Here is a 26,300-nt window from a genome sequence, read left to right as displayed (position 1 = left end):
GTGGGTCTCCCAGCCCTGCGCTTTCGCAAAGAAGGCAAAACCTGCCAAGTAGTTGACTGTTGCCCCGCTAGAAAATCCCACCTCTTTGGCCCAAGAAATTAAATTAATTAATGATTTACTTTCCTTCAACGGTTCCCCCAACCCACCCGCACTCTCTTAAAAATTCCTGCACCTTCCTGTAGCCCCTACTATACACTGCCCATGTCGCTGGAGCGGCAGACTCCCTCAACATTCCCACTCGGTAGCGTTCCAATCAGCCATAATCGGTCCGGGATTGGCACTCTTCTTCGTCCGCCCCCAGGACCTGTAGGCGAAAGAGATCCCACTTAGTGCAGGAGAGATAATCAGCTATTCCGTTGCTAACACCCGGAACATGCTTTGCCCTAATGTCCCCATGTCCCCTCTCTACCCGTACCCGTAACCAAGACATATTGTACATTCTGTAAATAGGCTATATGCCACAATCTATAATCACATTTATTTATATTCAACTGTTACAATGTTTCTTATGTTATTTATCTTATTATTATATTGTTTAATTTAATTTAATCGTTATCTTGTTACAATGTAAAATAGGGCAGTTCTCGCCCTATTCAACCTGTTATCTGGAAACCGATGTGATATCTCGATCGAATGTCGGTATACAAAAGAAATAAATAAATAAATAAATAAATAAATAAATAAATGGTCATATTCAACCTCAAGCACTGCAGAATCACCTCCCTTAATAAAGCTGCCACCTGAGAACTCTGTGCCGCCAATGACTGACACGATGGCCTGGTTATCGCACCAAAAGACTATCCCTTTTTTTGCCGAGCTTTATGCCCCATACTACCAATGCCACCAGAATTGGGAACAGTTCAAGAAAGGTAATATTCCTTCCAAATCATTCTCATACCGTCCACTTGGCAGCACACCACGCGCCCTGGCAGTATACTCCAAGCCTCAACCACCTGAAGCATCGGTGAATATGTCGAGATCCCAACTCGATACCGGAGCTTCTTGCCACAGACACACCATTAAATTTGCCCAGGAAGTCAAGCCACATTGACAGCTCCTCCTTCATAGACCGTGAAATTCGTATGCAGTGATGGGGTTGCGCCACTCCCTTTGTGGCGCCTGCTAAATGCCTCAAGAAAGCTCTCCCCATGGGGATCACCCAGCATGCAAAATTAAGACTCCCTATGATAGACTGTTAGGTAACTAAAGTGACTTTCTTGCTTGATAGGGACTGTTGGAGTATGTTCTGCAACTTGTGCAATTTATCCTTTGGCAATCTAGACACCATCACCTCTGTAAGTAGCTCAATATCCAAAAAGGAGATCACTGTAGCCAGACCTTCCATCTTCTCATGTACTAAGGGCACCCCGAACTCCTCGGCCATGTCTTGGAACGCTTGCAACATGCGAGCACAAGTATCCATCCCGGCAGGGCCCACAAATGAAAATAGAGGTAATGCACTACATTTCGCTTCCCCACCTTTCTCTCAAGCACCCACTTGGAGGAAAATACTGAATAACTAGAAATACACACAAGAGACAGAGCACCCCACAGGCTTACACTTAGCAAAATAGTATAAACCCCAAAATCGAAAACCCAGTATAGGGAAACTACTAGGATGGACTAGTAATAGCCTGAATGCAGATTTAATATCTGACGTCGCCATCAGCGTTCCTTTGTCAAACTGCCTCAATAAGCTAATCGCAGAATCGAAGGAAGCATACTGAACCGAGCACTCCTCCTCCAGCAGATGATCATTCACTGATTCTCCAAGAGGGTAGGATAAATTTTGAATTAATCGAAATTCACCTGGTTCTTTCTTAGGCACAACTGCTAGCGGCAATAACATCATGGCCTCGAAAGCAGGGGGGGGGGGGGGCTGTAAATGGACCGGCCATCCTGCCCATTGCAACCACTACCTCCAACTTCTGCTGCACTATATTAATATGCCGGGAAGAGGAAGGAGTTGATGTATGACGTATTCTCGATTTTGCCCTGGAATGGTATAATGAAACCCCGCTGGAAGACTTAATTTCTGGGCCTCCCCACAGTTAGGGTAAATAGCCAGCCATTCCTCCATGGCGGATAACCGAACCAGGGAAGGGGCCCTGCTTAACCTGATATTCCTTTCTTTTTCCAAAACTCCCCCCTACGCTCCCCGTCCCTTTCTTCAGACATTTGAACACTGGGCGTGGGGCCGCACACACAGAATAGGTATATTTAAAAACTTACAATCCTGGAATGTGCAGCCGAATTTGTTGAAGAGCCACCACATATTACTATTACCACTCTCCACCCTGCTTGGACTGCTGCCCAACACACCAAAGCTATTATTCAAACGCCCAGACTTATGCGCTGCTCCTGCATCAGCGGCCTTTTTGGTCATCTGCCTTAACCACAATCCCACATCCTGCGTCCCCCAGGACATAAAAGGATTTTCTTCCATCTTATCCCTGAACTTCTCATCATAATTTAACCAAGCCCACCCCTGTTATTTTCTATAGGCCTCCAAAATGGTATCTGCATAACTTAGCATTGGAAAAGTCCAATATATAGCTACTGGAGCAAATGCTGCACTCAGCACAATTAGTGAAAATACAATAAGTGCAGATGACTTCTTTGGTCACAGTTCACAAAAAATGTTTATTATATCCAATATGGCAACTCCACTTAGTGAATTAGTTTTTACAAAGAGTCCCCAGACACGGACCCCATGTTTCACCAGTCCAGCTGCATCGGGAAGGACAAAATTTAAGTAACAAGTAATCTTTATATCCAAACGTCACTCCCGGTAACAGAATCTTTGCTTGTCCTCCTCCAGCCTAGTCTCTCTTCTTCCCTTTCTTTCTATCAGCTCGCTTTTTTTTTTATTTAGATTTTTATATTCTGCTTTTCACACTTTTTTCAGCACTTCAAAGCGGATTACATTCAGGTACTGTAGGTATTTCCCTATCCTTTCTGCCCTCTGAAATGCTGAAGTTATCTATGGATTCCCACTTTATCTTACTCCGTAAGGCCTTAGATACAGTCTCCCACAATTGAAACAAATTAGTAAGAGCAGAAGAAGCCCTACTTGCCCCCCGGGGATCACGAACTGGTCAAGTCAGGCAGTTGTCCGAGGAGGAACTCGACTCAGAGCTGTCCCTGGAAGTATCCGCGCTTGAACTACTCCTGCCCCTCTTTCCTTTTTTTCCTTCTTTTCCTTCTTTTCTTCCCTTCCCTGGTTGCCCTGGCCCCCAACCTTGTGAAGTCATTGCTCGTTTGCCCTCTGACACAGCTCCAACTGTGACTCCGCTGGACATCCCCGTGGCGGCCGTCTCACCATTGGATGACTCAGCCACTGCCGGCTCGGACACATGTCCGGCCTATCCGTCCACCTGCCATCTCATCTTGTCCTGCTCGCTCTCAGGCCTGCGAGCCCAGTGCCGCTTCCCGCTGTTCCTGAAGTCTCAGCCACCGCTGTGTGATCTCATATCCCCCTGACAGGCTGGAATTGCTCCCCACAATGGGGGGTACATCTGTGGGTAGGCAGTCATTATGGGGAATGTCAGCAAAGGCCAGGGTGACCTGCTCATTGTGCTCATGTCTAGTATGCTGTGTGTGGGGGCATGCAAAGGCTGACTCTGTTGCACTGCTCCATATGCCAGCCACATCAGCCAAAATGGCCAGTGAGAAGGGCCGCATGCCTGGCCATACGCGCCGGCTTGCAAGTGTAGGCTAGTGTCCCTGGACGTTCACACTGCTCGCCCATCAGCACCGTAGGGCCCCTCATACCGTTCTCTGTCTGACCCGGCACAGCCTCTCCACATCGATCCGTTGCTTCTGCGCCCTCGAGTTCAGCATCGTGCATGCTCATATCCCATCCCCTGCCATGCTCCGCCACCTGAACATATAGAAACATATAGAACGTGTCCCAACTCTCCCTCATCCGTGCCATGATCGATCCACTCATGCCCTCACCTGTGGATCGGATCACAGGCCCCCGCTGCCCACCTCACGGAGCACCCTCCTTCAACCGCCCAGCAGACTTTGCCCCTCGCCATGCTCTGTACCTTTGGCTCCCGCCACACCGACCTACGTTCACTGCTGTGTTCCCTTCTCTCACCATCGCTGTTACCTCCGCTGCCTCTTTCTGAATGGCTGCGGCTTCGAATCATGGGCCTCTATCGGCTCGAGTCCTGATCCCGCCAGGAGTCTCCCCGTGCTTCCGACCTCAATTACAGAGTCTCTCAATCGCGGTAGTCAGCGCTTGTTCCTGTCCAGCTCCCGACCCGATATCAGGCGCTGGAACACGATGGGGGAGGGGCAGGCACTGGTCATCAATACAGCCAGCAGTGTTCACATGCAGGCGCCAGCAGACGAAGAGGGGAAGTGCCGGGCACCCAGGACAGAACAAAGGCCATGGTCTCGTGAAGGCCACGAGCTCCTCATGTCAGCCCCCACACCCACCCCCCTGTTATGTGTCATCATGCTACGCATTCCCTGCCAATGTCATCGCGTGCTCCCTCCCCCCCCGTGCCACCACGGTGCCCAAGCACAGAAGGTGCAGTGGTGGGGGGGCTGTAGCTCGAGCTCTCGCCATGTTAATCGTGATTGGCGCAATTGCCGCACACAATCCCTCCACTATGTTCTGTTCAAGCAACTACTGATCAATTATATTTAATCAATAAAAACACTCAAAATCTATCTTTACAGAAAAAAAACCCAACTCTTGCTCTAATTATAAACAAATTATAATCTATAATAATTTGAGTAATTATTAAATTCTGTAGTAAATACAGTTGGAAACTCCAATTATTCCTATAGCTAAAGATCATGTTATGCCACTTTTGAGGGAGCTACACTGCTGGTTCAGTGGCGAATATAGTTCAAAATTATGACCTTAGTGTTCCAATGTTTGAACAATATGAGTCCTGTGGACCTGAGGGATTTTTTTTTGTTACTACATATACCAACAAGAAATTTGTATTCAATCCAAAAAGATTTGTTGAGGGTTCCATATTTTTCATGGCTAAAACGGACACTGATGCTTAAATCTGCATTCAACATTATGCAACCTATATTCTGCAATGCTGTGCTATTAGATATTCATACTAAAGTTTTCTTTTGTGTTTAGAAAACATTTAAAGGCATGGCTGTTTGTTCAGGCCTGCTCTTAATTGTATAGTTATCTTTGGCATTTAGGACAGACTTGTTTCCCAATGAGATTATTGTACTTTGATATCGGAGTCTGATTCTTGTGCAAATATGTATGGGTTTGTTGGGGGGGGGGGGGGAGGGTTGTTTTAATATCTGTGATTCTATTTGTAAGGACTGTAACTGATTTGTTTGCTTTTTAAACACTGTAACTTGCCTCAAGGTTCCAAAAAATGGATACGTGAAGAATCAAATATGAGAAATAAAATAAGTAGGTCTTTTAGTATGCTCTGCAGGATTACAGCATAGCAGTCTGGTAACATCTCAAACTAAAATGATACAAGCTGCCATTCATGCTCCAAGGGCACCAAGGCATTCTTAGAATGCCTGGAGTGTTTTAGTGCAACAACTTCATGAGGTTGGGGGGGGGGCCAGGGCGGGAAGGGAAGAAAAGAAGGAAGAAGAGAAAGAGGGGCAGGAGTAGTTTGAGCGCGGAGACTTCTGGGGATAGCTCTAATTCAAGTACCTTCTTGGACAACAGTGTCTGATGTGGTAATTAGGACCTAGGACAAGAAATTTGGTGGCCATCTACTTTCTAACCGAGAAGACAAACTTTCTTGCGTATCTCCTAGTAGAGGCAGTAGACAATCAAAATATTAAAATGGAAACAGTCCAAAGAAATACAGCCTAAAACCTAGCCCATTTGGGAAAAGAAAATTTTTTAAAAAGTTACACATTATTGTAAAGTTAAAATTTTACATAAATAGAAATTCTTACACAAAAAATGATGTAGTTCCTGTTCAGCATACCATTAACTGACTTTATTGTACAACTATGATGGTTACTAGGAGAATGTTACCAAGATATTAAGTAAAAATTTAATTACTATTGGGTGAATTTTAAAAGCCCTGTGTGTGCCAAAGCCGGGAGGTATGCGAAGAAGTCAGGCTGGTGCGCACCGCATGCATGTGTGTATCTTCCATTACGCGCACAAAAATGTTTTGCCAAAAAAGGGGTAGAGTGTGGGTGTGGTCTGGATGGGGCATGGACGTTACAGGATTTCTCAATGAATCCAGTGCATAACTACTTACATGCACAAGTACTCACTGGGGTCCCCTACTGCGTAACTTTACTTCTGCAATGGATGGCGGGCAAGTCAGAAAACAAAAAAAAGCTAAAGAGATGAGTGGGATTTTAAGGGTCCAGGCTAACAGGGAAGCTAATTAACAGGGGGGGGGGGGGGGGGTTAGGAAGTCTACTCCCTTAACTAGGCAAACTGGAAACAAACTGGTTTAATTGGTAATTGTATCAGTGTGCACTTGAAATCCCTCCCACTTATGCGGTAGAGGCATTTGTGCACACATGCGCATATCCGTATAAAATTGCACAAACATTTGATACCATACACACATATACACGCGTAATATTATAAAATGGCCACGTCCTTTGGCGCGAGCCAGCATAAATGCATACATGTGCGCCCACGCACTGATATTAGGGTTGCCAACTGGCTCCAAATTTTCAGAACAGCTTGAGCAAGTCTTGGTTTTACCTCACTACATGCATGGACTTGTAGTCTTGCTTTTCTTAAGGAGTACTGATTTGGGTGAGATTACACGACTCTCAAAAGATTCAAAAATACATCAAATACAATAAATGAGAGTTAAATAATTCTCACTATACAATTTCACATTGGATTAACATTACCATGTTCAACATATAAAACACATTCACTCCGCATTCATACTATAAAATAGTCAACATCATCTAAACTATAATACCCCTTTACATATGAATTTCAATGGACAATAAACAGCAACATACGATGAGTGTACATTAATGGTAACAAGCACATATATCGCAACAAACATTCCCTGTGGAAGCTATAATCTTGTATGACATCCCTATCACTAAACATACATACTATTCCTATGTTTATAATTTCATATGAATAATGTAACCACATTGTTTTATACACATATGATAAAAAAAAAATATTAAACTCGTTATTCACAATCCCGTTCCCTAGGGAAGAGATCGGGAACGTGTTTAAGAAGAGTTTGTGCATATCATGAAGGGAACGGGAATGCGAATAACGAGTTCGTGAAGCGTAACATGAGAACGTGATTATTAAGAAGAGTTTGAGTATATTAATGAAGGAGCAGTGATATAAAACAAGCACAGGGTTATCAAGGAAAGTAACATATAAGACCGTGCGATAATTCATATATGACATGGGTTGTGAAAAGAAAATGCAAATGTGAGAATGTAGATATGGACAACAAAGAAGGATAGGATTAGTTAGTAAGATTCAGTAAAGATGAGAACTGGTATGAATATGTAATTATATGAAGGTATATATAGAGAGTGATCAAGGTCATGTGTAGATACATAAAAAGAATGACACACAAATGAGTACAAAGTACCTTTAATATTATTTTATCATATGTGTATAAAACAATCTGGTTACATTATTCATAAGGAATTATAAACCTAGGAATAATATGTATATTCAGTGATAGGGATGTCATGCAAGATTATATCTTCCACAGGGAATGTTTGTTGTAATATATGTGCTTGTTACCATTAATGTACACATCACATATTATTGCTGTTTATTGTCCATTGAAACTCATATGTAAGGGGGAGTATTATTGTTGACTATTTTATAATATGAATGTGGAGTGAATGTGTTTTATATTTGAACATGGTAATGTTAATAAATCAATGTGAAATTGTATAGTGAGAATTGTTTGACTCATTTTCTTAAGGAGTGCAATAGGAAAAGCAGAACTACAAGTCCCTGCATGAATGGAATGAAATGAAGAGAAGAGGCATAGGGGTGGCTTGCGGGAATGATGGCTACTACCCTTATTCAATAAACATACACAAGGTTAATGCGACTCCAACATTGCTCTATGCTTCAACGGCAAGAGGAAATGTGGGAAAAAAGATCTGCATTCACAAATAAGCGTGGGAGTAGCTTGCTTGTTGCGGCGGTTACTACCCTGAACCAATCAAGCCTGATACTTCACTTTGAATACATATACAGCGCTGCTCACTGCTTCAACAGGAGGGAATGAAGAAAAGAAGATTTATATTCAGACAACAACCAACAAGGACTAAATTGCACAGGCTATGTAAACAAATCGGCGTGGGAGTAGCTTGCTTATTGCGGCGGTTACTACCCCTAACCATTTAGGTTTGATATTTCACTTTGATGCAGCTCCAGCACTGCTCTCTATATCAATAGCGGGGGTGGAAGGAAATTAGAACCAAAAAGTTAACAATAAGGGCCCTGACCTCAGTGGTCAGAGTAATAGATAAGTATGAGAAAAATAAGTACGAAAGCTTGCTGGGCAGACTGGATGGGCCATTTGGTCTTCTTCTGCAGTCATTTCTATGTTTCTATGTAATGGGATAAAATCAGAATTGGATCAACCAATCTTGAAAACCTGGAGCCAGTTGGAAAACCTTAGCAAGTATCAAAGTTACCATCTATATTCTTAATGCTTTTGGCTATTCTTCATTGAATAAAATTACTCTAAATGCTTCACTTTTAAAACTAAATATTAAAAAGAAATATGAGCTTAGCAAAATGTTTTAGTTTCTTATGAACACACCCAGATAAAACATCTATGCCCGAATTTGTAAACATTACAGCCTTTAGGTCCCTGCTCCCTCCATTCCTGCAAATTTGAGAGGCATTCAAGCAATTTACCTCCTAGCTAAGTATATTCAGCTAATTATTTCACTCTTTACGTCTTACAATTAGTGGGAAAAAATAGAGTCCAATTTAAATATGGCAAAAAGCATGCTTCCCCGGTCTCTAATTTGTATACTCTCACTTTCTCTGCACTGTGGAATACATGAGGATAGCGGTATAGGGATCTATTAATGTCCACTGCATAAGACCCTCACAGAGCAACATAGTTCTGTTAGGATCAGAGACTAATAAGGAAAAGGAAAAAACAATCTAAAATGTATAAAATAAAAAACAGAAAATCAGGAATAAGGTTATCACACATTTAGACACCTCAGCTACAAGTAGGACTTCTGAATTTAGGTGTTGATAACATGGAAATTTTGTGGTTTTTTTCTAACCACCCTCATCCAGGAAGTCCAAGTGCTTCTCCCCTCCCCTACAGCCCAAGAACACTCACCCACCTCTCAGCACATCCCTCCTCTACAGCCCAAGCACTCTCACCACCCTAGCATACGCCCTCCCCTACAGCTGCCAATTACTCCAGATAAGTCAATACTTAACTGCAGACATTTTTAAAAACTTTTCCCCTTTTTTAGGGGTTTTAAATGCTAGTGCAGTAGCACTGGAAATTTAACTCCAGCTCTGACCCAGGAGTTAAGTTTCCACCATTAAGAAAGATGTGTTGTCCAAATGCAGTCTCTCTGCATCCGGGAGTATTGCTTAATGCCCTCATTTGCATAGGATAAGTAGTACTCCCCATTTAGTAACACATTTTGGGTGCACAAAACTCCTTGCTAAATTAGCAGTAAGTTTTGCGCACAGAAAATGTGTGTTCAATTGCATTCAACTGAACGCACCTTTCTGCCATCAGCCTATCAGTGGATTTGCAGTGGGAGACCAGGGGTTATTGCTACAAGTAAGTTTCCTACCCACATCTTCACCCATTCTGTGCTGATCTCAGCAGCTTCCTTAAAACTGGTATAGCAGCAGGAACTCCATGCCTCTGGCTGCTTCCTGTTCTGGTACAGCCCAGCCCCAAGCATCACACTTCGAACCATGTTGTGCTATGATAGACCCCACCATTCAAAGCACGACGCTCAGGCCCAGGGTTGCACTCTACAATTTTATGTGATAGCAGCACAGAAAAGCTTGCTTAATTCTTTACCTTTAAAGCACCAGCTTACCTGACTGGCTTCCTTTCAACTCTGCATCCAGGCTGCCTGCAGCCAATCAGCAGATCCTTAGTGAGTAATCTCACTTCTATCCTGCCTCCAATCAGCTGAGCCTGAGAGTCCTTGCACCTGCCTCCTGCATTCTTCTTGGGCAGTACAGGAGGGAGGAGCTTCCTCTCCTTTCCCTTGTCCCTACTCCTATGTGCAGCCAGTCAGCAAAGCTCTCCTTCTTGAGGCTCGAGTCCAGGTGTGGCCAGATTATGACATTTCAGGCTTGTTTTTTCCCCCCTGCAATCAGAGGGAAATGTTTAGAGTCAGGCTAATTTTGGGCTGCCCTGAAAGAGGAAGCAATCTGAGGCACTGCTTTCCTGTTGATATAGACTGCACTAAGGAAGCTGCAATAGGCAAAGGAAGATGAGTTTTCACTCAGTGTGGGTGCGAGGGAGTGTGATCACAGCGGGTATAGAGTGAGAGATGTGGGGGTGTAAGAAAATGTATCGCTCTGTTCCTGCTTCTCCCTCCCCACAACCCCCTCCATCGCCTATCCCTCTGCCCCTCTCCCATCTCCCTCAGAGTTCCCTTACCCAAGGGAAAGTAAAAGGTGCAGAGGGAGCAACAGTGAGTGTGAGAAAGAGAGTGAGGGAATCAGAGATGCTATGGAGTGTGAGTGAGGTAATTGGGAGGGGGCAACAGAGTAATGAGATAAAGGGCTGTGCAATGTGAATGAAGAGATTGGAGAGGTGCATGTGGAAAAATAGTGAATGTAAATAAGTATCAGAGGAGGTGTAGGGTATGAGTGAGCGGATTGATATCTGTGCAGCAGTAGTGCGAATGAATTATCCCTCTCTTCTGATCCAAGATCTCATTTATCCTTCCCCCATCCCTGATTCCTCTTCCCCCTCTATCCTCCATCCCTTATCTCTCTACCTCCTCCTGCCTGAGATTCCTTCATTTCCCTACTCTGAGATGCCCTCTTCCTTCATCCCCTGGTCCCTTCCCCTTCTTCCTCCCAAGCACCAATCACTAAGATCCCTTTTGCTATTAAAAAAAAAAAAAAAAAGGATCAAATAAACTGGCATAGAAATGTCATAAAACCACTTTAATTTTTATAAAGTAAGGACATTTTTTTCATTTTAATATGCAAAATTTGCCACATAATTACCTCAGAGTTTTGAAGAATCTGCCACAGAATTTACTAACTCTTGCTGCAGGAAACTGAGGGCTCTGGTCTAGATATCATTATAAAAGATTAAAGACCTGGCTCTTTAATCTGGCATACCCTGAATAGGACCACCCCCTATTCCATCCCCTGCATCCCCCCCCCCCCCCCCTTTAATTAACCTCTATATATGATATTTACTCTCCTCCATTTAATATCACCCTCCCTGCCACTCCTACACTTTACATCCCGTAAAGTAATCCCTCTACCTATCAAGACCTATTACCCAAATCCTTTACCCTGTAATCCCACTACCCTTTCTGCAATTTACCCAACTCAGTTCCATGTAACGATATAATCATGTTTATTACTGTAATTACTGCAATTTCTTACTATTACTGTAATTATTATTACTTATTGTGTATTAGTTGTACCATTTTTTTTTCACTCTGCCTATTCTGTAATCAATTACTCTGTCACCTATTAGTCCTGTTACTCCCCTTCCCTGTTCCATGTAATTTCAATCTGCAGTTATGATGTAAACCGATATGATGTTTCACACTAATACCTGTATATAAAAAAAAAAAGCTTTAAATAAATAGTGTGGAAACTTTTTCTTCATTATACTGAATGTAATGACTGTGCAACACCTGATCACCTGTGAAGATTTTATTCTTTTAAGATAAATGTTTTATGATGTATTTTTTTTTTTTATAGAATTTGTTTACTTCAGAGCATATATAAAAAGCAATGCATGCTTAGCAAAACATACATGAAACTTGTATGAAATTGTAAATAAGTGCATGATTTTATAATACATGCTAAAAGCAGTCAGAAGAGACCATATTACATATATTAAATAAATGTCAAGCATTCCTTTGTCTATAAGCTGATGAGTCCTATTGCTGTTTTGTAGACTTTTTTTTTTTACAGCAAATAAAATATTTACAAAAATAGGTTTTATATATTTTTCTTTCTTTCCTTTCTGCAAGATTAAGGAACAATGTTTTAAGTTCTTCCCAGGTACATCTTTAGGTTACAGAAGAGTTGTTGCAAAACATTTCCCATCCTCATTCCTTTATATACTCTCTTATATACAGGAGTTAAGTATCCACATGCACAAGACCCTCTTCTTTTTCAAGTTATTTTAAACAGCTAATAGAAAATATCTTTACAGATATTTAATCAGCAGCAAAACCCTTCTGCCTTGTAATCTTGTATAATGTGAAACATCTCAATATACCAAAGTCATATGAAACTTCAAATTAAGCTGCATATGCCATTTATTTGTAATTGCAAAACAGTATCCATTCCAATTGCAATGGAATATAAAGTAATCAAAGTCTTTATCGTAACTACTAGATAACCAATATACAAATACTGTATTAGTTATTTACATACTGTGCAGTGCATCTACTGTATTCCTTTCCCACTTTTCTCATTAGTACCTACATTCCATACATAATATAGGAGATGTGAATAGGCTATAAAATAAAAAAAAAAAGTAAAATTTGGAAAAGTGCACTGTTGCCATATTTAAATTGGACTCTCCTAAATTAAAGTATTTTTCTACTAATTTTGAGACACTGGTGTTAAGTACAATGTGTATGCATATATTTATTAAATTATAGACCAGTAATCTATACTATCCAAATATGGAGCACCTATAACATATGCTAGCTCAATAAAAGAATGTTGGACAAATCACTACAGATTTAAAAAATATTTCAAAACTATTTGCAAACTGTACAGTCCAGTGATGAAAATTAAGTCATGTACCAAAGCAATATTTGATGATGGTTTATCTAACTTATCAGTTTCATTTTAACAGTAATCCATGGCAAAGAATTGTTCCCAACGTAAGACTTCCAAGATTAAAGCTTGAATTTGACAAAATAAGTTAAAATGTAAAGCACAATTTTCTAATATTGCATAACAAACTCAAAAAGAAATTCTCAGAAAGTAAAAAAAAAAAAAAAAAAGACACCAATGCCTATTCACAGAATATACAGAAAAAAAATTTTTTAATTTATACAGAGGCACAGAATGGGGAAAAGCCATTTAGAATATGGCCCTTAGTGTTCAGTCAACTATTCAAACCACATAATTCAAATAATGAAATCATGCTTTATTGAATGAATAATCTAAGTTTCTGGCAAATACATTTATTTCCTTGAAGCTCCTGATTATACAGTACCATTAGTGGCATCACGCCACATTTGTGGAAGACACACATATTGGACTTACCCCTCTTCTGAACCCAGCCTTCTTTTACAATGGTAACATCACTCATGGTGGCTCTAGTCTGAGCCCCAAACTCACAGCAGCTTAGTAGCTTTGGGTTTGTAGTCTCTTCCCTGTTTCTGACCTTTCCACGCTATACTGGTGACTCAGCCTGGAAGGAAGTATTAGAGAAAGAAAAAAAAAAAAAAAGTAAAATTATTTCTTGCTACTCACACAGCAATAACAAACAAAGTCTTTGTACAAGGCTTCCACTGTCTGACCTCGCAAAAGAAAAAGGTAAAAAAAGAGATGACTTTTCATTCCAGGGAATCTAATTAATGAACTGCTTGATAAAGGAAGTCCAGTCTTGTGATAGCAGCAAAATTACAATAAACTGTTAAGGACATCAGTCACTCAAACTACATAAAAAAAAAAAACATTTGTTTAACCCGAATAACTTCTCAAGAGATATGAATGTGAATCCATAAAAATAGTATCTCATGACCAGTCACATGCTGCCCTTGAGGAGCTTCCCAGGCTCAAAATTTTAGAACTTGTATAACTCACAATTCACTGCCATTCATCAGTTTGTTTAACATCTAGGCAAATACAGAATACAGTACAATATTGCACCAGAGATTATGGTGAAAAGTAACAAGTACAAAAAAAGTCCCATAGCTCTACCAAGCTATGGGACTTTTTTCTACCAAGGACTTTAATAGCAGTAATTGTATGGACAATTACTGCTATTAAAATGTATTTTCAATTATAGTGGATTACAATTTCATAAAAAACATTCAATAGGGCGTTATAAAAGCTAAATAGAGGGCAAGCCCAGTGGCAAGTACTGTGCACTTCCATGCAGGAAGTGTAGTGGCCATGTCTAGATTCCATGATACAGGGTTCCAAACACAGCTCGGGTACATGGCTCCCAGCCCCAGGACTCTAGTTGCAAATATTTGGAAAGGTCTACTAAAATAGGGGAAATGTCCATGGGTAGTTGTGTATGAAGGCTCATGGCATCAGGCTATACCACCTCCCTTTTTCTGTTGGCCATTCCTTTCTTTATGCAGCCAAGCATCATTCTGGCTTTTACTGTTGCTTTAACCACCGGTTTGACCATCTTAAGATCAGATACAATTACCCCCGATCCCATTCTTCCTTTGTGCTTAGAAGAATTTCACCTCCAATGCTGTACCATTCCCTTATTTATTATTATTTATTATTTTTATATACCGACATTTGATCTCAATTGTGCTTTTGCTTCCTAAATGTATTAATCTGAATTTTTAAGCTTTAAATCTTTGCTGCCAAATCTTAGACCATTCCTTGAACTTCGCTAGATCCCTCCCCATGTTTTCCACTTCTTCTTGGTGTCCACCTGGTTAGAGATTTTGGTATCATCGGCAAAAAGACAAACCTTTTCCGACAATCCTTCCATTATGTCGTTCACAAAAATGTTGAAAAGATCCAGTCCAAGGTCAGATTCCTGAGGCATACCACTAGTAACAAACCCCTCCTCAAAGAAAACAATTTACCACTACCCTTTATCTCTTACCACTCAGCCAGTCACTCTAGGATCCATATCAAGGGTGCACAATTTATTTATAAGGCTTCTGTGCAGCACAGTATCAGAGGCCATGCTGAAATCCAAGTACACTACAACTAGCACTTTTCCTTGATCCAACTCTCTTGGTCACCCATTCAAAGAAATTGATCAAAGTCATCTGACAAGATTTACCTCTGGTACTGCCTCGGATCTTGCAATCCATTCCAAAAATTGCATTATTCTCTATTTTAGCAGCGATTCCATTAGTTTGCTTACCACAGAGATCAGTCTAACTGGTCTGTAGCTCCCACCCTCCTCCAAATTTTATGAATAGGTACCACATCCATCCTTTTCCAGTCCTCTGGAATTACTCTAGACTCTAAAGAAGGATTGAAAAGGACAGCTAGCAGAGCTGCCAGGGCATCTCTAAATTCCCATCTGGCCCCATTGCCTTATCTATTTTAAATGTAGTTAGCTCCTCACGAACACACTGTTCTGAAAATCAGATGTTTACCTCACTTCGAATCTTATATGTGTTTGTTTTAAATGAGCGGCTATCACAGATACTTGGTACACAGAAACCATGACCAGGATATAGTTATACCCGGCTACAATCTATTCAGGAAGGACAGACAGGTAGGAAGGCATGGCAACAGAATTCCAGGGTTTACTAGATAAGAAAAAGCACTGAGTCAATTTGAAAAGAGGGAATGGAACATCTCTTTATTTTGGTATAATATATAGACCTTCAAAACAGACAGAAGAAATAGATAAAGATTTAATAGAGGATATTCACAAAATTGCTATTAAAGAGGGGATTTTAATCTGATGGATGTTCATTAGGACATCCAAGCTGCAGTTTCTTCTAGAAGCAGGGAGATCCTGTATTCTCTGCAAGGATAACTGTTCTGTCAACTGGTAACGGAACCCACATGGGAGGGGGGTGATACTAGATGTGTTGCTTACCAATGGGAACAGTATCTCTGATGTTGTAATTGATGATAATGTGGGATTCAGTGATCACCTGATGATATGGTTCAGTATTAGAGCACAAGAAATGAAGGTTCATTCAAAAACAAGGACCCTGAACTTCAGAAAAAATAATTTTGTTAAAATGGGGGAATACTTCAAGGAATCGTTAAGCTGGTTGGAAAAATTTTGAGAAGTAGAAGCGCAGTGGGCAAACCAAAAGGAGATAATATAAGGGCAACTAACCTTTTTGTAAGGAAAGTAAATAGAGGAAAGGATGGAAAAGAGGCCACTAAAGAGGTAGCTGAAAAGATACACGTGAAAAGGTTAGCATTCATAAACTACAAGAGACCACATAAAATGGAAGTCAGGTAGCAATATCTGAAAAAGCTAAGAAAAGCTGGGAAAGTAGTCAGGAATGCAAAAATTTTAAATGGAAGAAAAATAGTAAATATGGTAAGACAGGGGCACAATACTTTTTTTAAAAATATGTTAGTGATAGAAAGAAGTGCAAATGTGGCATAATGAGACTCAGACATGAGGGGAAGGAATATGTAGAGGGTGATGAGGAAAAGCAAAATTGCTTAACAAATATTTCTGTTCGATGTTCACTGTGGAAAGGCCTAGAGCAGGACCACATAAAACAAACACACATAAGATTAGAAGTGGGGTAAATAGATTTTCAGAAGACTGAGTTTGTGATGAGCTAACTAAACGAAGTATTAGGGCGATGGGGCCAGATGGGATACATCCAAGAGTACTGAAGGAATTTAGAGAAGTCCTGGCAGCATAACTGACTGACCTTTTCAATGCTTCTTTAAGAGTCGTGAATAATTCCAGAGGACTGGAGAGTGGCAGATGTGGTTCCTATTCATAAAAGTGGAAGGAGAAGGGTGGGAACTATAGGCTGGTCAGTCTAATCTCTGTGGTGTTTAAATTAATGGAATTGCTGCTAAAACAGAGAATAATTAAGTTTCTGCACTCCATTGGATTACAAGATCTGAAGCAGCATGGTTTTACTAGAGGTAAATTCTGTCACATGAATCTGATCAATTTCTTTGATTGGGTGACCAGAACGTGTGATCAAGGGAAAGTGCTAGACATAATGAGGTCCATACGCAAAAGTTATCCGTCTACATGACAAATGTGGCATATAGAGCCACTTATCTGTCTAAATTATAGCCAGATAAGTATTTATCTGGCTATATTTTAGACCAGAGGTTCCCAATCTGGGGTCCGCAAAACCATCCCAAGGGGTTCTCCAGAAGGGATGCAAGAAAGTTTAGCTAGGGAGAGAAATAAGAAAATTATTCCTTACCTGCTAATTTTCGTTCCTGTAATACCATGGATCATTCCAGACGGTGGGTTATGTTCCATGTCCAGCAGATGGAGTCAGAACACAAAATTCCCAGGGGAGGACCCATATAACCACGCCTCCCCTGTAACAGCTCTCAGTAACTAGACTAACAAAGCCCAAAAGAGAGAGACTAAAAACAGAGGGATCAAGTAATCAAAGAAGGAATTGAAATAACCACTGTCCAAATAAACAGCAACTAAATTCTGAACAGTGAACTTGCGAACAGCAGTGCGTGAATAAAAAAAAGACGCGCAGTATTCGAAATACAGAGTAAAAGATTATTAAGACAGGTAGGCAGGATGTCCCACAAGCAAACCCCCAAACCAAGGGAGGGTGTCTGGAATGATCCATGGTATTACAGGAACGAAAATTAGCAGGTAAGGAATAATTTTCTTTTCCCTGTACATACCAGGATCATTCCAGACGGTGGGATGTACAAAAGCTTTCCCATCACGGGTGGGCCGCAGACAGCCCTGCTCATATTACCTTGTCTCCAAGCTGACCGCCCGACGGAGCACCGACGTCCAGGCGATAATGTCTCGCAAAAGTATGGATCGACTTCCAGGTGGCCACCCTGCAAATCTCCTGAGTGGAGACGGAGGAGCTCTCCGCCCAAGATGTCGCCTGGGCTCGAAGAGAATGAGCCTTGACAACCAGCGGAGGGGACTTACCTACGCCAAGGTACGCCACTATGATCGCTCCCTTCAACCACCGCGCTATAGATTGTTTGGAGGCCATGCAACCCTTCCGGGGTCCGGACCAGAGGATAAACAGATGATCGGAGAGCCGAAAATCATTAGTCACCTCCAGATAGCATATCAGAGACCGCCGTACATCCAGTCTACGCAGGTCTCCAGACTCAGAAGAGGCAAAAGATGGTAATTCCACCGATTGGTTGAGGTGGAATGCCGAAACCACTTTAGGGAGAAAAGAAGGAACCGTCCTCAGCAAAACCTCTTCAGGCATGAAACGAAGGTATGGTTCACGACAGGATAGGGCCTGCAGCTCAGAAATACATCTTGCTGAACTGATTGCCACGAGAAAAATGGTCTTGAGAGTGACATCCTTGATGGTAGCCGAGCTTAGAGGTTCAAACGGCGAACCACAGAGGACTCTGAGCACCAGATTCAGATTCCAAGACGGACAAGGTGGGCGAATCGGAGGCTTCAAGTGTTTCACTCCTTTAAGGAAACGGGAGACGTCCGGATGCGAGGACAGAAACTCCTTATTTCCACTGCGAAGAAAAGCCCCCAAGGCCGCCACCTGAACCCGAAGAGAATTGTAAGCAAGACCCAAATCCAAACCTGCCTGCAAGAAGGAAAGGACTTGTGGCACTGATGCCTGCATGGGAAGAATGTCATTCGCTCCATACCAATCCTCAAAGACCTTCCAGACTCGAACATAGGTAACAGAGGTGGACATCTTACGTGCTTTCAGTAGCGTTGAAATAACCGGCTCCGGATAACTGTGCCTCCTCAACTGACGCCTCTCAAAAGCCAGGCCGCAAAACAGAAGCGATCTGCCTCCTTGAAAAATATTGGTCCCTGGCGTAGAAGACGTGGCAGCTGACAGAGACGAAGGGGACCCTCCACCGTCAAATTGCGCAGATCCGCGAACCACGGTCGTCGGAGCCACTCTGGCGCCACAAGGATCACCGGCCCTTGGTGTGCCTCTATCCTGCAGATGACCTTGCCCACGAGGGGCCACAGTGGGAAAACATATAGGAGACAGTGGTGCGGCCAGGGCAGGACCAGCGCGTCCACGCCCTCAGCGCCGCGCTCCCGCCTGCGGCTGAAGAAGCGGGCGGCCTTTGCATTTCCGGTGGTTGCCATTAGGTCTACGTACGGTGTCCCCCATCGCCGTATTATTATCCGCATCGCCTGCTGCGAGAGCTCCCACTCTCCGGGATCCAAGTTTTGTCGGCTGAGAAAGTCCGCCTGTACGTTGTCCACTCCCGCTATATGCGAGGCCGCTAGTCGTTGGAGGTGAAGCTCTGCCCACTCCATCAATTTGTCGGTTTCCAGAGAGACCAACCGACTTCTCGTGCCTCCCTTGCGATTGATGTACGCCACTGTAGTCGCATTGTCCGATAGCACCCTGACTGCTTGATGGCGTACTATGGGGAAGAAACCCTGTAACGCCAGACGGACCGCCCTGGTCTCCAAGCGGTTGATGGGCCACTTCGACTGTTCCTCCGTCCATCGACCCTGGATTGAGCTGTCCCGACAGACCGCTCCCCAGCCTGTGAGGCTGGCGTCCGTGGTGATAATCACCCAATCCGGGACCTCCAGCAACACCCCCTGAGCTAGGTGCCGCGGTTCCAGCCACCAATGGAGACTGATGAAGGTTCCTCTCGGAATCGGAAGGATTGCCTGGAAATCTCGACACCTGCTGCCACCGGGAGAGTAGGGATCTCTGCAGAAGCCTCAGATGCGCAAATGGCCAAGGAACCAGATCGATGATAGAGGCCATGGTCCCCAGTACCTGCAGGTAGTCCCAGGCAGTGGGCGTCTCGAGTGCCATAAATCCTTGAATCTGCTGACGCAGAGAATGAGCTCTGTCCAGATGCAGAAAAACCCCTGGCATTCTTGGTGTCGAAGTGAGCTCTCAGAAAATCCAACGACTGGGACGGGACCAGGCTGCTCTTGGTGAAGTTGACAATCCATCCCAGAGATTGGAGAAGTTGTACCACTCTGTCGACTGCGAGGATACACTGCACACGTGACTTCGCACGGATGAGCCAATCGTCTAGGTAAGGATGCACAAGGATGCCTTCCTTGCGCAAGGTTGCCGCCACTACCACCATGATCTTCGTGAAAACCCGTGGAGCTGTGGCCAGGCCAAAGGGAAGAGCGCGAAATTGGAAGTATTGACTCAAAATTTTGAAGCGTAGGTAACGCTGATGAGCTTGACAAATTGGTATGTGGAGATACGCCTCCATGAGATCCAACGAAGACAAGAATTCTCCCGGATGAACTGCCGCTAACACTGAACGGAGTGTCTCCATGCGGAAACGAGGGACTCTGAGGGACCGGTTGACCTGCTTGAGGTCCAGGATAGGACGAAAAGTACCTTCCTTCTTGGGAACCACAAAGTAGATTGAATAATGCCCCCGGCCCAGTTCGGCGGCTGGCACCGGCACTATGGCCCCCAATTGAAGGAGACGATCGAGGGTCTGCCGCACGGCTCCCTGTTTGATTAAGGACCCGCAAGGGGAAAACAGGAACCGGTCCCGAGGAGCGCAAACAAAATCCAAAGCGTAACCGCGTCTTAGAATATCCAGAACCCATTGATCCGACGTGATTTGGACCCACTCTTCGTAGAAGAGAGCAAGGCGACCCCCCAGTCGAGGGACCACCTCGCGGGTCCGTTTGGCATCATTGGGTAGATTTAGCGGATGTACCAGCACCCTGCGCTTCCTTACCCTGGCGGCGCCCACGAAAGGGCCGGTTCCAGGAGTGCGAACGAGAAGAGGGAGCCCGAGGTGGCTGCTGACTCTGAGGACGCGCTCTCCGCTGGTTACGATAAAGGTTTCTGGAGTAATTATATGATCTTGACGAACGGGGTCGATCTTCGGGCAACTTGTGCACCGCGTTCTCATTAAGGGACTTGATGATCTGATCCAAGTCTTCACCAAAAAGATACCTACCCTTAAAAGGAAGGGACCCCAAACGAGTCTTGGAAGAGGCATCAGCCGACCAATTGCGAAGCCAAAGGAGCCGACGCGCAGAGACCGCCGCCACCATGGTTCGGGCTAGGACCCTTAAAAGATCATATAAAGCATCCGCTCCATAGGCAACCACGGCTTCCAGTCTGTCCGCCTGGTGAGCCTCAACGTCTGGTAAGGACTGAGAGGTGAGAAGCTGCTGCACCCACCGAAGACCCGCTCGCTGTGCGAGGGAACTGCAGATAGCCGCCCGCATCCCTAAGGCCGAGACCTCAAAGATACGCTTGAGGTAAACCTCCAGCTTCCGATCCTGCATATCCTTCAACGCCGTCCCTCCAGTGACAGGAATAGTGGTATGCTTTGTGACTGCTGATACCGCAGAATCTACGGCGGGAACTTTGAGAATTTCCAAAAAATAGCCGGCAGAGGATACAATTTTTCCATGGCTCTACCGACCCTAAGGTTGGCCTCCGGGGAATCCCATTCCCGAGTGATCAACTGCAAGATCTTGTGATGAGTGGGAAAAGACTTGGCTAGAGGCCGCAGTCCTGCTAGGAGGGGGTCCCCCTTCTTGAGAGCCAGGTCAGGCCCCACCGGTTCAGGAGGGGGATCAATATCCATTTCCTGGAGGATATAGGAAATGAGGTCTTCTAACTCCGCCACTTGGAAGATGCGGAGGACCCTAGGGTCGTCGCCCTCCACCTGGGCCACCAAGGTGGGGTTGTCCACATCAGGGTCCTGGGATTGTCCTTCCCCCGAAGTCTGTATTAACGATGGTGTCCCGGTAGGGCCACGGGATGTCCCCGCTCCCCCGCCTACTAAAGGGGGGGCGAGCCTGAGGGAGGGTCCCACCCAGAGGGTCCCCAGGTCCCGAAGGTCGTGTCTCTGCTCTGAAGAAAAGCCCTGTGCATCAGGACTATGAATTCAGGGGAAAAGGCCTGGCATCCTGAGGGGTCACCCCCCCCCGGGGGATCCCCCCTCTGCCTACCAGGATTAGACTCTGAGTAAGGGTCTAAAACGGGCCTAGAAGTGGGGAACGGATTATCCGTGTCCTCCTCACAAAGCGCGGCATCAGAATCTTGCAACAAAATGGCCACCGTTCCCGCGTTGAGAGGGAACGGGGCCTGGCGCTTCCTTCCCACGCAGTCTGCAGCTCGAACATCCTTGCTAGTAGCTGGCGCACATTCCCCCTCGGGGAAACAGCCTGAGCACAGACCCTCTTCAGAAAATAATCCGGCCCTGTCGGAGCCCTCACAAGGCGCCGCGGACTGCATCGCCGCAAGGAGAGAGAGAGGGGGGGAGGCTCTACAGGTGGCTCACGCCTAAAATGAGCACAGACCCAGCAACAGACGCTTGCCACGGTCCCCCACCGACATAAAGAAGAACTGACAGGGAATTACCCTCCCGACAGCAGGCAACCCCGGGGAATGGTGCTTCGCGGGGCCGCAGATCGGGACGTCGGTCGCTCCCCAAAAGGGAGGGGGGAAAACCTGGGTCAGGAGGGAGAGGCCGGCGCAACCGACTTTCACCTCAGAGAGCCGAACGGAGTCCAAAAAATTGCAGTCTTCTGCTGAAAAAGAAGATGAAACAAAAATACACTTACCCCAACTGAGCCCTCAGTGAGGAAAATGAGAAAAGAAAGAAAGAAAACAGGCAACAGCCTGTCAGCAAGTCACCAGGCTAGAGAGCGATGAGCCAGCACCAGCGGAGAGCTCTCCCCCTGCTGTAAGAGGAGCCTTAGCAAAGTGACCTAAACTGTAAATTTAAAACTTCCTTTTTTTTTTTTTTTTTTTTTTTTTTTTTTTAACTTGATCCCCCTGAGGAGGTAGCCCTAAGCTAACAAGCTGGGGACCACAAGTCCCCTGCTCACATCTGCTGGAGTCAGAACGTTACTGAGAGCTGTTACAGGGGGAGGCGTGGTTATATGGGTCCTCCCCTGGGAATTTTGTGTTCTGACTCCATCTGCTGGACATGGAACATAACCCACCGTCTGGAATGATCCTGGTATGTACAGGGAAGAGTGTACTCCTGCTACCTGTGATTAGTTGAGCTGCAGCCACAGGCCAGGAGAGTGAGAGTGTGGCCTTTTATGGCCCAGAAACTTCACCTCGCATTGCTATAGATCGGGAGGAGGAGGGACAGGGCTGTTTGCAGCCATTAGAAGCCTCAAATCGCACTACCGCATGTTTACCAGAGGTAGGAAAGAAAGGGACCAACTGCAATCTTCTAGATTCATAAAAAATGGGGAAGAGAAGGTCTGAGTGCAGCTGTAGGAACCTTTGCAGCCTCTGCTGCACACTGAGGAAAGCAGAGGAAAAGCTGGGTATCACAGTGGTGAGAAACATTTCCCACTAGTGCCACGTGCTCTACCACCGTCCTAATAGAACAAGGAGGGGAGACCTCCACCAAAAAGTGAGTAGAATGGCTCAAAGGAAGAAAAGAAGAAATTGAAGTTAACAGTATTAGGGTAGACGAGAGAAGAAACGAGGCAGGAATGAAGGACGAAATGGAGGATAAAGAGGGAGACAGGAATCCATGACTGACATGGCTAAGGGGAATGAAAGTGGAAGGCAGCCTATCAGGGGAGACAAGTAGAGGACCCAGGAATCATGCTATACAGAGAAAGTGAGAAAGGGAAAGGGATAGAGGACTACCATGCTCCAGGAGGGAAAAAGGGAAAGACGACCAGAGATCAAAGAGGAGGGAGGATAAGACAACAGCCAAGTGTGGACGTGACAAACACAGAACTTATTTAGGGGGACACACAGACATATGAGATAGTTATTTATTTATTTATTTAACATTTTTTATATACCGAGGTTCTGGTAACAATGTTACAAATCACTTCAGTTTACATATAACATTAGGATGACTTAACATATGAGTCTTACATAGAACAGGAAAATGAACTTGGAGAAAAATTGAGTTAAATAATACATATTAAGACAACAAATAAATAACAGTAATCTTATAGAGAGGCAATTAGTCAAGTATCTAGTATTTGAAACTTAACAAGATGGATTTGCAATTAATTCTGGTATTATTGAATAAAATGGTATGAAATGAAATTGTCCAGGTGGGAGGGTATTGTGAAATCAGCTCAGGCGTAGGCTTGGGTGAAAAGCCAAGTTTAAGTCTTTTTTTTAATGTGATGGGGCATTGTTCAAGCCTAAGATCAGATGGTAGAGAGTTCCAGAGGATAGGACCTGCTGTGGATAAGGCTCTTTTGTTAGACGAAATTTTGAGTGGAGGGGTTTTTAGAGAGCCTTTTTGCGCTGATCTCAATGGACGGCAGGATGAATGTAGATTGAATGGGATCCTGAGGTCAAGGTGTGTGGCTTTGTAAATAGATTTATGGATGGATGAGAGGGTTTTGAAGAGGATCCTATATTTTATAAGGAGCCAATGGAGATTTTGTAAGATTGGAGTTATGTGGTCCCTTTTTTTTGCTTTGGTTAAAATCCTGGCAGTGGCATTTTGGAGCATTTGTAGAGGTTTTAGGGAGATAGCTAGGAGCCCAAGTAACAGAGAGTTGCAGTAATCAATTTTGGAAAATATATATATAAAATAATAAAAAATAATAAAAATATAAAATATAAAGATATCATAAGCCTTCTTCCCTTTGAAAAGAAGGCTATTGTTTTAGTTTTTCTAAAATCTAAATTATTTTGTGACTATCATAGTTTATATGTGTTTATAAGAATCATACAAGAAAATAATAAAGTTTAAAAGAAAAGCAGATTAAAAGGGAATCAATTTCCAGGGAGGGTAAGTTTCAAAACATTTTACTGGTTAAACACAAACACTTGTTTACCCATGTAAAAAGGCCCTTTTGAAAATTGCTATTTTCCACTACTGAGAGTAAAAGTAGCTACACTGTGAACAGCATACATATTTTTATCTGCGAGGGAATAACGAACCAGGACTAGGTAAGGGGTGGAAAAGTGCATGCAAGGATTTAATTATGAAGTCCTCATACATGTACTCTGCACCTGCTTCAAAGCAGATGAAAAGTACACAAGAACAAAAAAGTACCAGCTCTCCCCTGCCAGCCTGTTTTCAAAAGGTAACTTGATGAGCAGTTTCCCTTTGAAAGTTAGATTGCAGGTCTGCAGGTATCAGGGCTGATTTTCTGCTAGGGCCTATCAAGTTGCCAACCTGGAACTATTTTGAACTTGCTTCCTTTTTCCCCATTGCAGCTGGACTGGAAAGTAGAACAGCTCAAACCTTCATTTATGAGGGCAATTTTTGAATAGCTTTGAAAATTGCCCTCCCCCTGTATTCAGTTTAGATAAAAATGTTATACATTATGAATGATTCTGGAATGCACATCATTATTTCTTTTGTTATGCAATAATTAAAGAGAAACGTGTGGGGGTCCATGAACCTTTTTGAAGCTGAAAAGGGTTCCCTGAAAGGTTGGGAATCCCTGATTTAGATGGATAAAAAAGGGGGCGTTTTTGAGGGCATTCTGGGGAGGGGTTGAATTATCCAGCTAACCTAGCCAGATGTAATGGATATTCGGCTAGGTTAGCTGGAAAACTTTAGGCCTGCTTCAGAGCCGTATCTAGCCCCCCCAGTGTTTGACAACTTGGCAATTAAAAATTTCCCAAGACAGCCACTGTTGGCCTGGGCATCCCCCTTCCTCCTCCCAGCTAAAAAAAAAAAAAAAAAAAAAAAGTCCCTCCTTTGCTTCCCTCCAGTCATCCCCCCTCTCCCACCCCTGGATGATACCCTCCCACCAACCAACCAGTTACCTCCCAAAAGTGGTCCGTGGACCCTCTGCCGGGATGGCTGAGAACAGTGATCCTGGCCGCTTCTAGCATTACTTAAGCTATTACCTACATAACACTTAAAATTTCCAGCGTACTTTTACACTAAACAGTACACTTCCAGTGATATTACAGCATTGTGCAGATAATAGCCTAAGTTACGCTAGAAGTGGTCCACGTCCACTATTGGAAGCAAGGGATGGATAGGAGGGTATGAGCCAGGGGTGATGGAAGGGGATGACAGGGGGGGAGGCAGAGGCAGGGCATTTTATGTTTTTTAGCTGGAGGGGATGGGGGAAGGGGGGAGGCCCAGGCCGGAAATTTTAAAATTGACAAGTTAAGGGATATTCAGGGAAGGAGAGGAGGTAGATACATGTAGTGGTGGGAGGTGGACATCAGGCCGGGAGGCTCGCAACTTGTTTTTGTTTTTCTAAGATAAAAAAAAAAAGTTGTGTTTTTTTTTTAATTGAATTTTAAACAAAATTACAAGAATTCTCTTGCCTTTAGCAATTAAAGAGCTTTCGTATATAAATACATACAATATGTACTTAAAATCAAATTTAGTAATATAAACTATTTAAGGAAATCCC

General features: G+C 43.7%; 1 protein-coding gene across 3 annotated transcripts in view; it reads right to left on the bottom strand.

Annotated features, from left to right (window-relative positions):
* The window catches only part of AKT3 (AKT serine/threonine kinase 3), a 1,010,799-nt gene that overhangs the window by 952,894 nt on the left and 31,605 nt on the right, over positions 1-26,300 (bottom strand). For all 3 annotated transcript variants that reach the window (XM_029593967.1, XM_029593963.1, XM_029593964.1), the window contains exon 2: positions 13,421-13,568. In XM_029593967.1, the coding sequence (XP_029449827.1) occupies positions 13,421-13,466 (46 nt within the window). In that variant the 5' untranslated portion in view covers positions 13,467-13,568. The remainder of the gene's footprint in view (positions 1-13,420; positions 13,569-26,300) is intronic.

This window comes from Rhinatrema bivittatum, chromosome 3 (assembly GCF_901001135.1).
Source record: "Rhinatrema bivittatum chromosome 3, aRhiBiv1.1, whole genome shotgun sequence".
Taxonomy (NCBI): Eukaryota; Metazoa; Chordata; class Amphibia; order Gymnophiona; family Rhinatrematidae; genus Rhinatrema; species Rhinatrema bivittatum.
The sequence above is the reverse complement of the archived record's forward strand: the minus strand, read 5'-3'. Positions and strand labels throughout refer to the sequence as shown.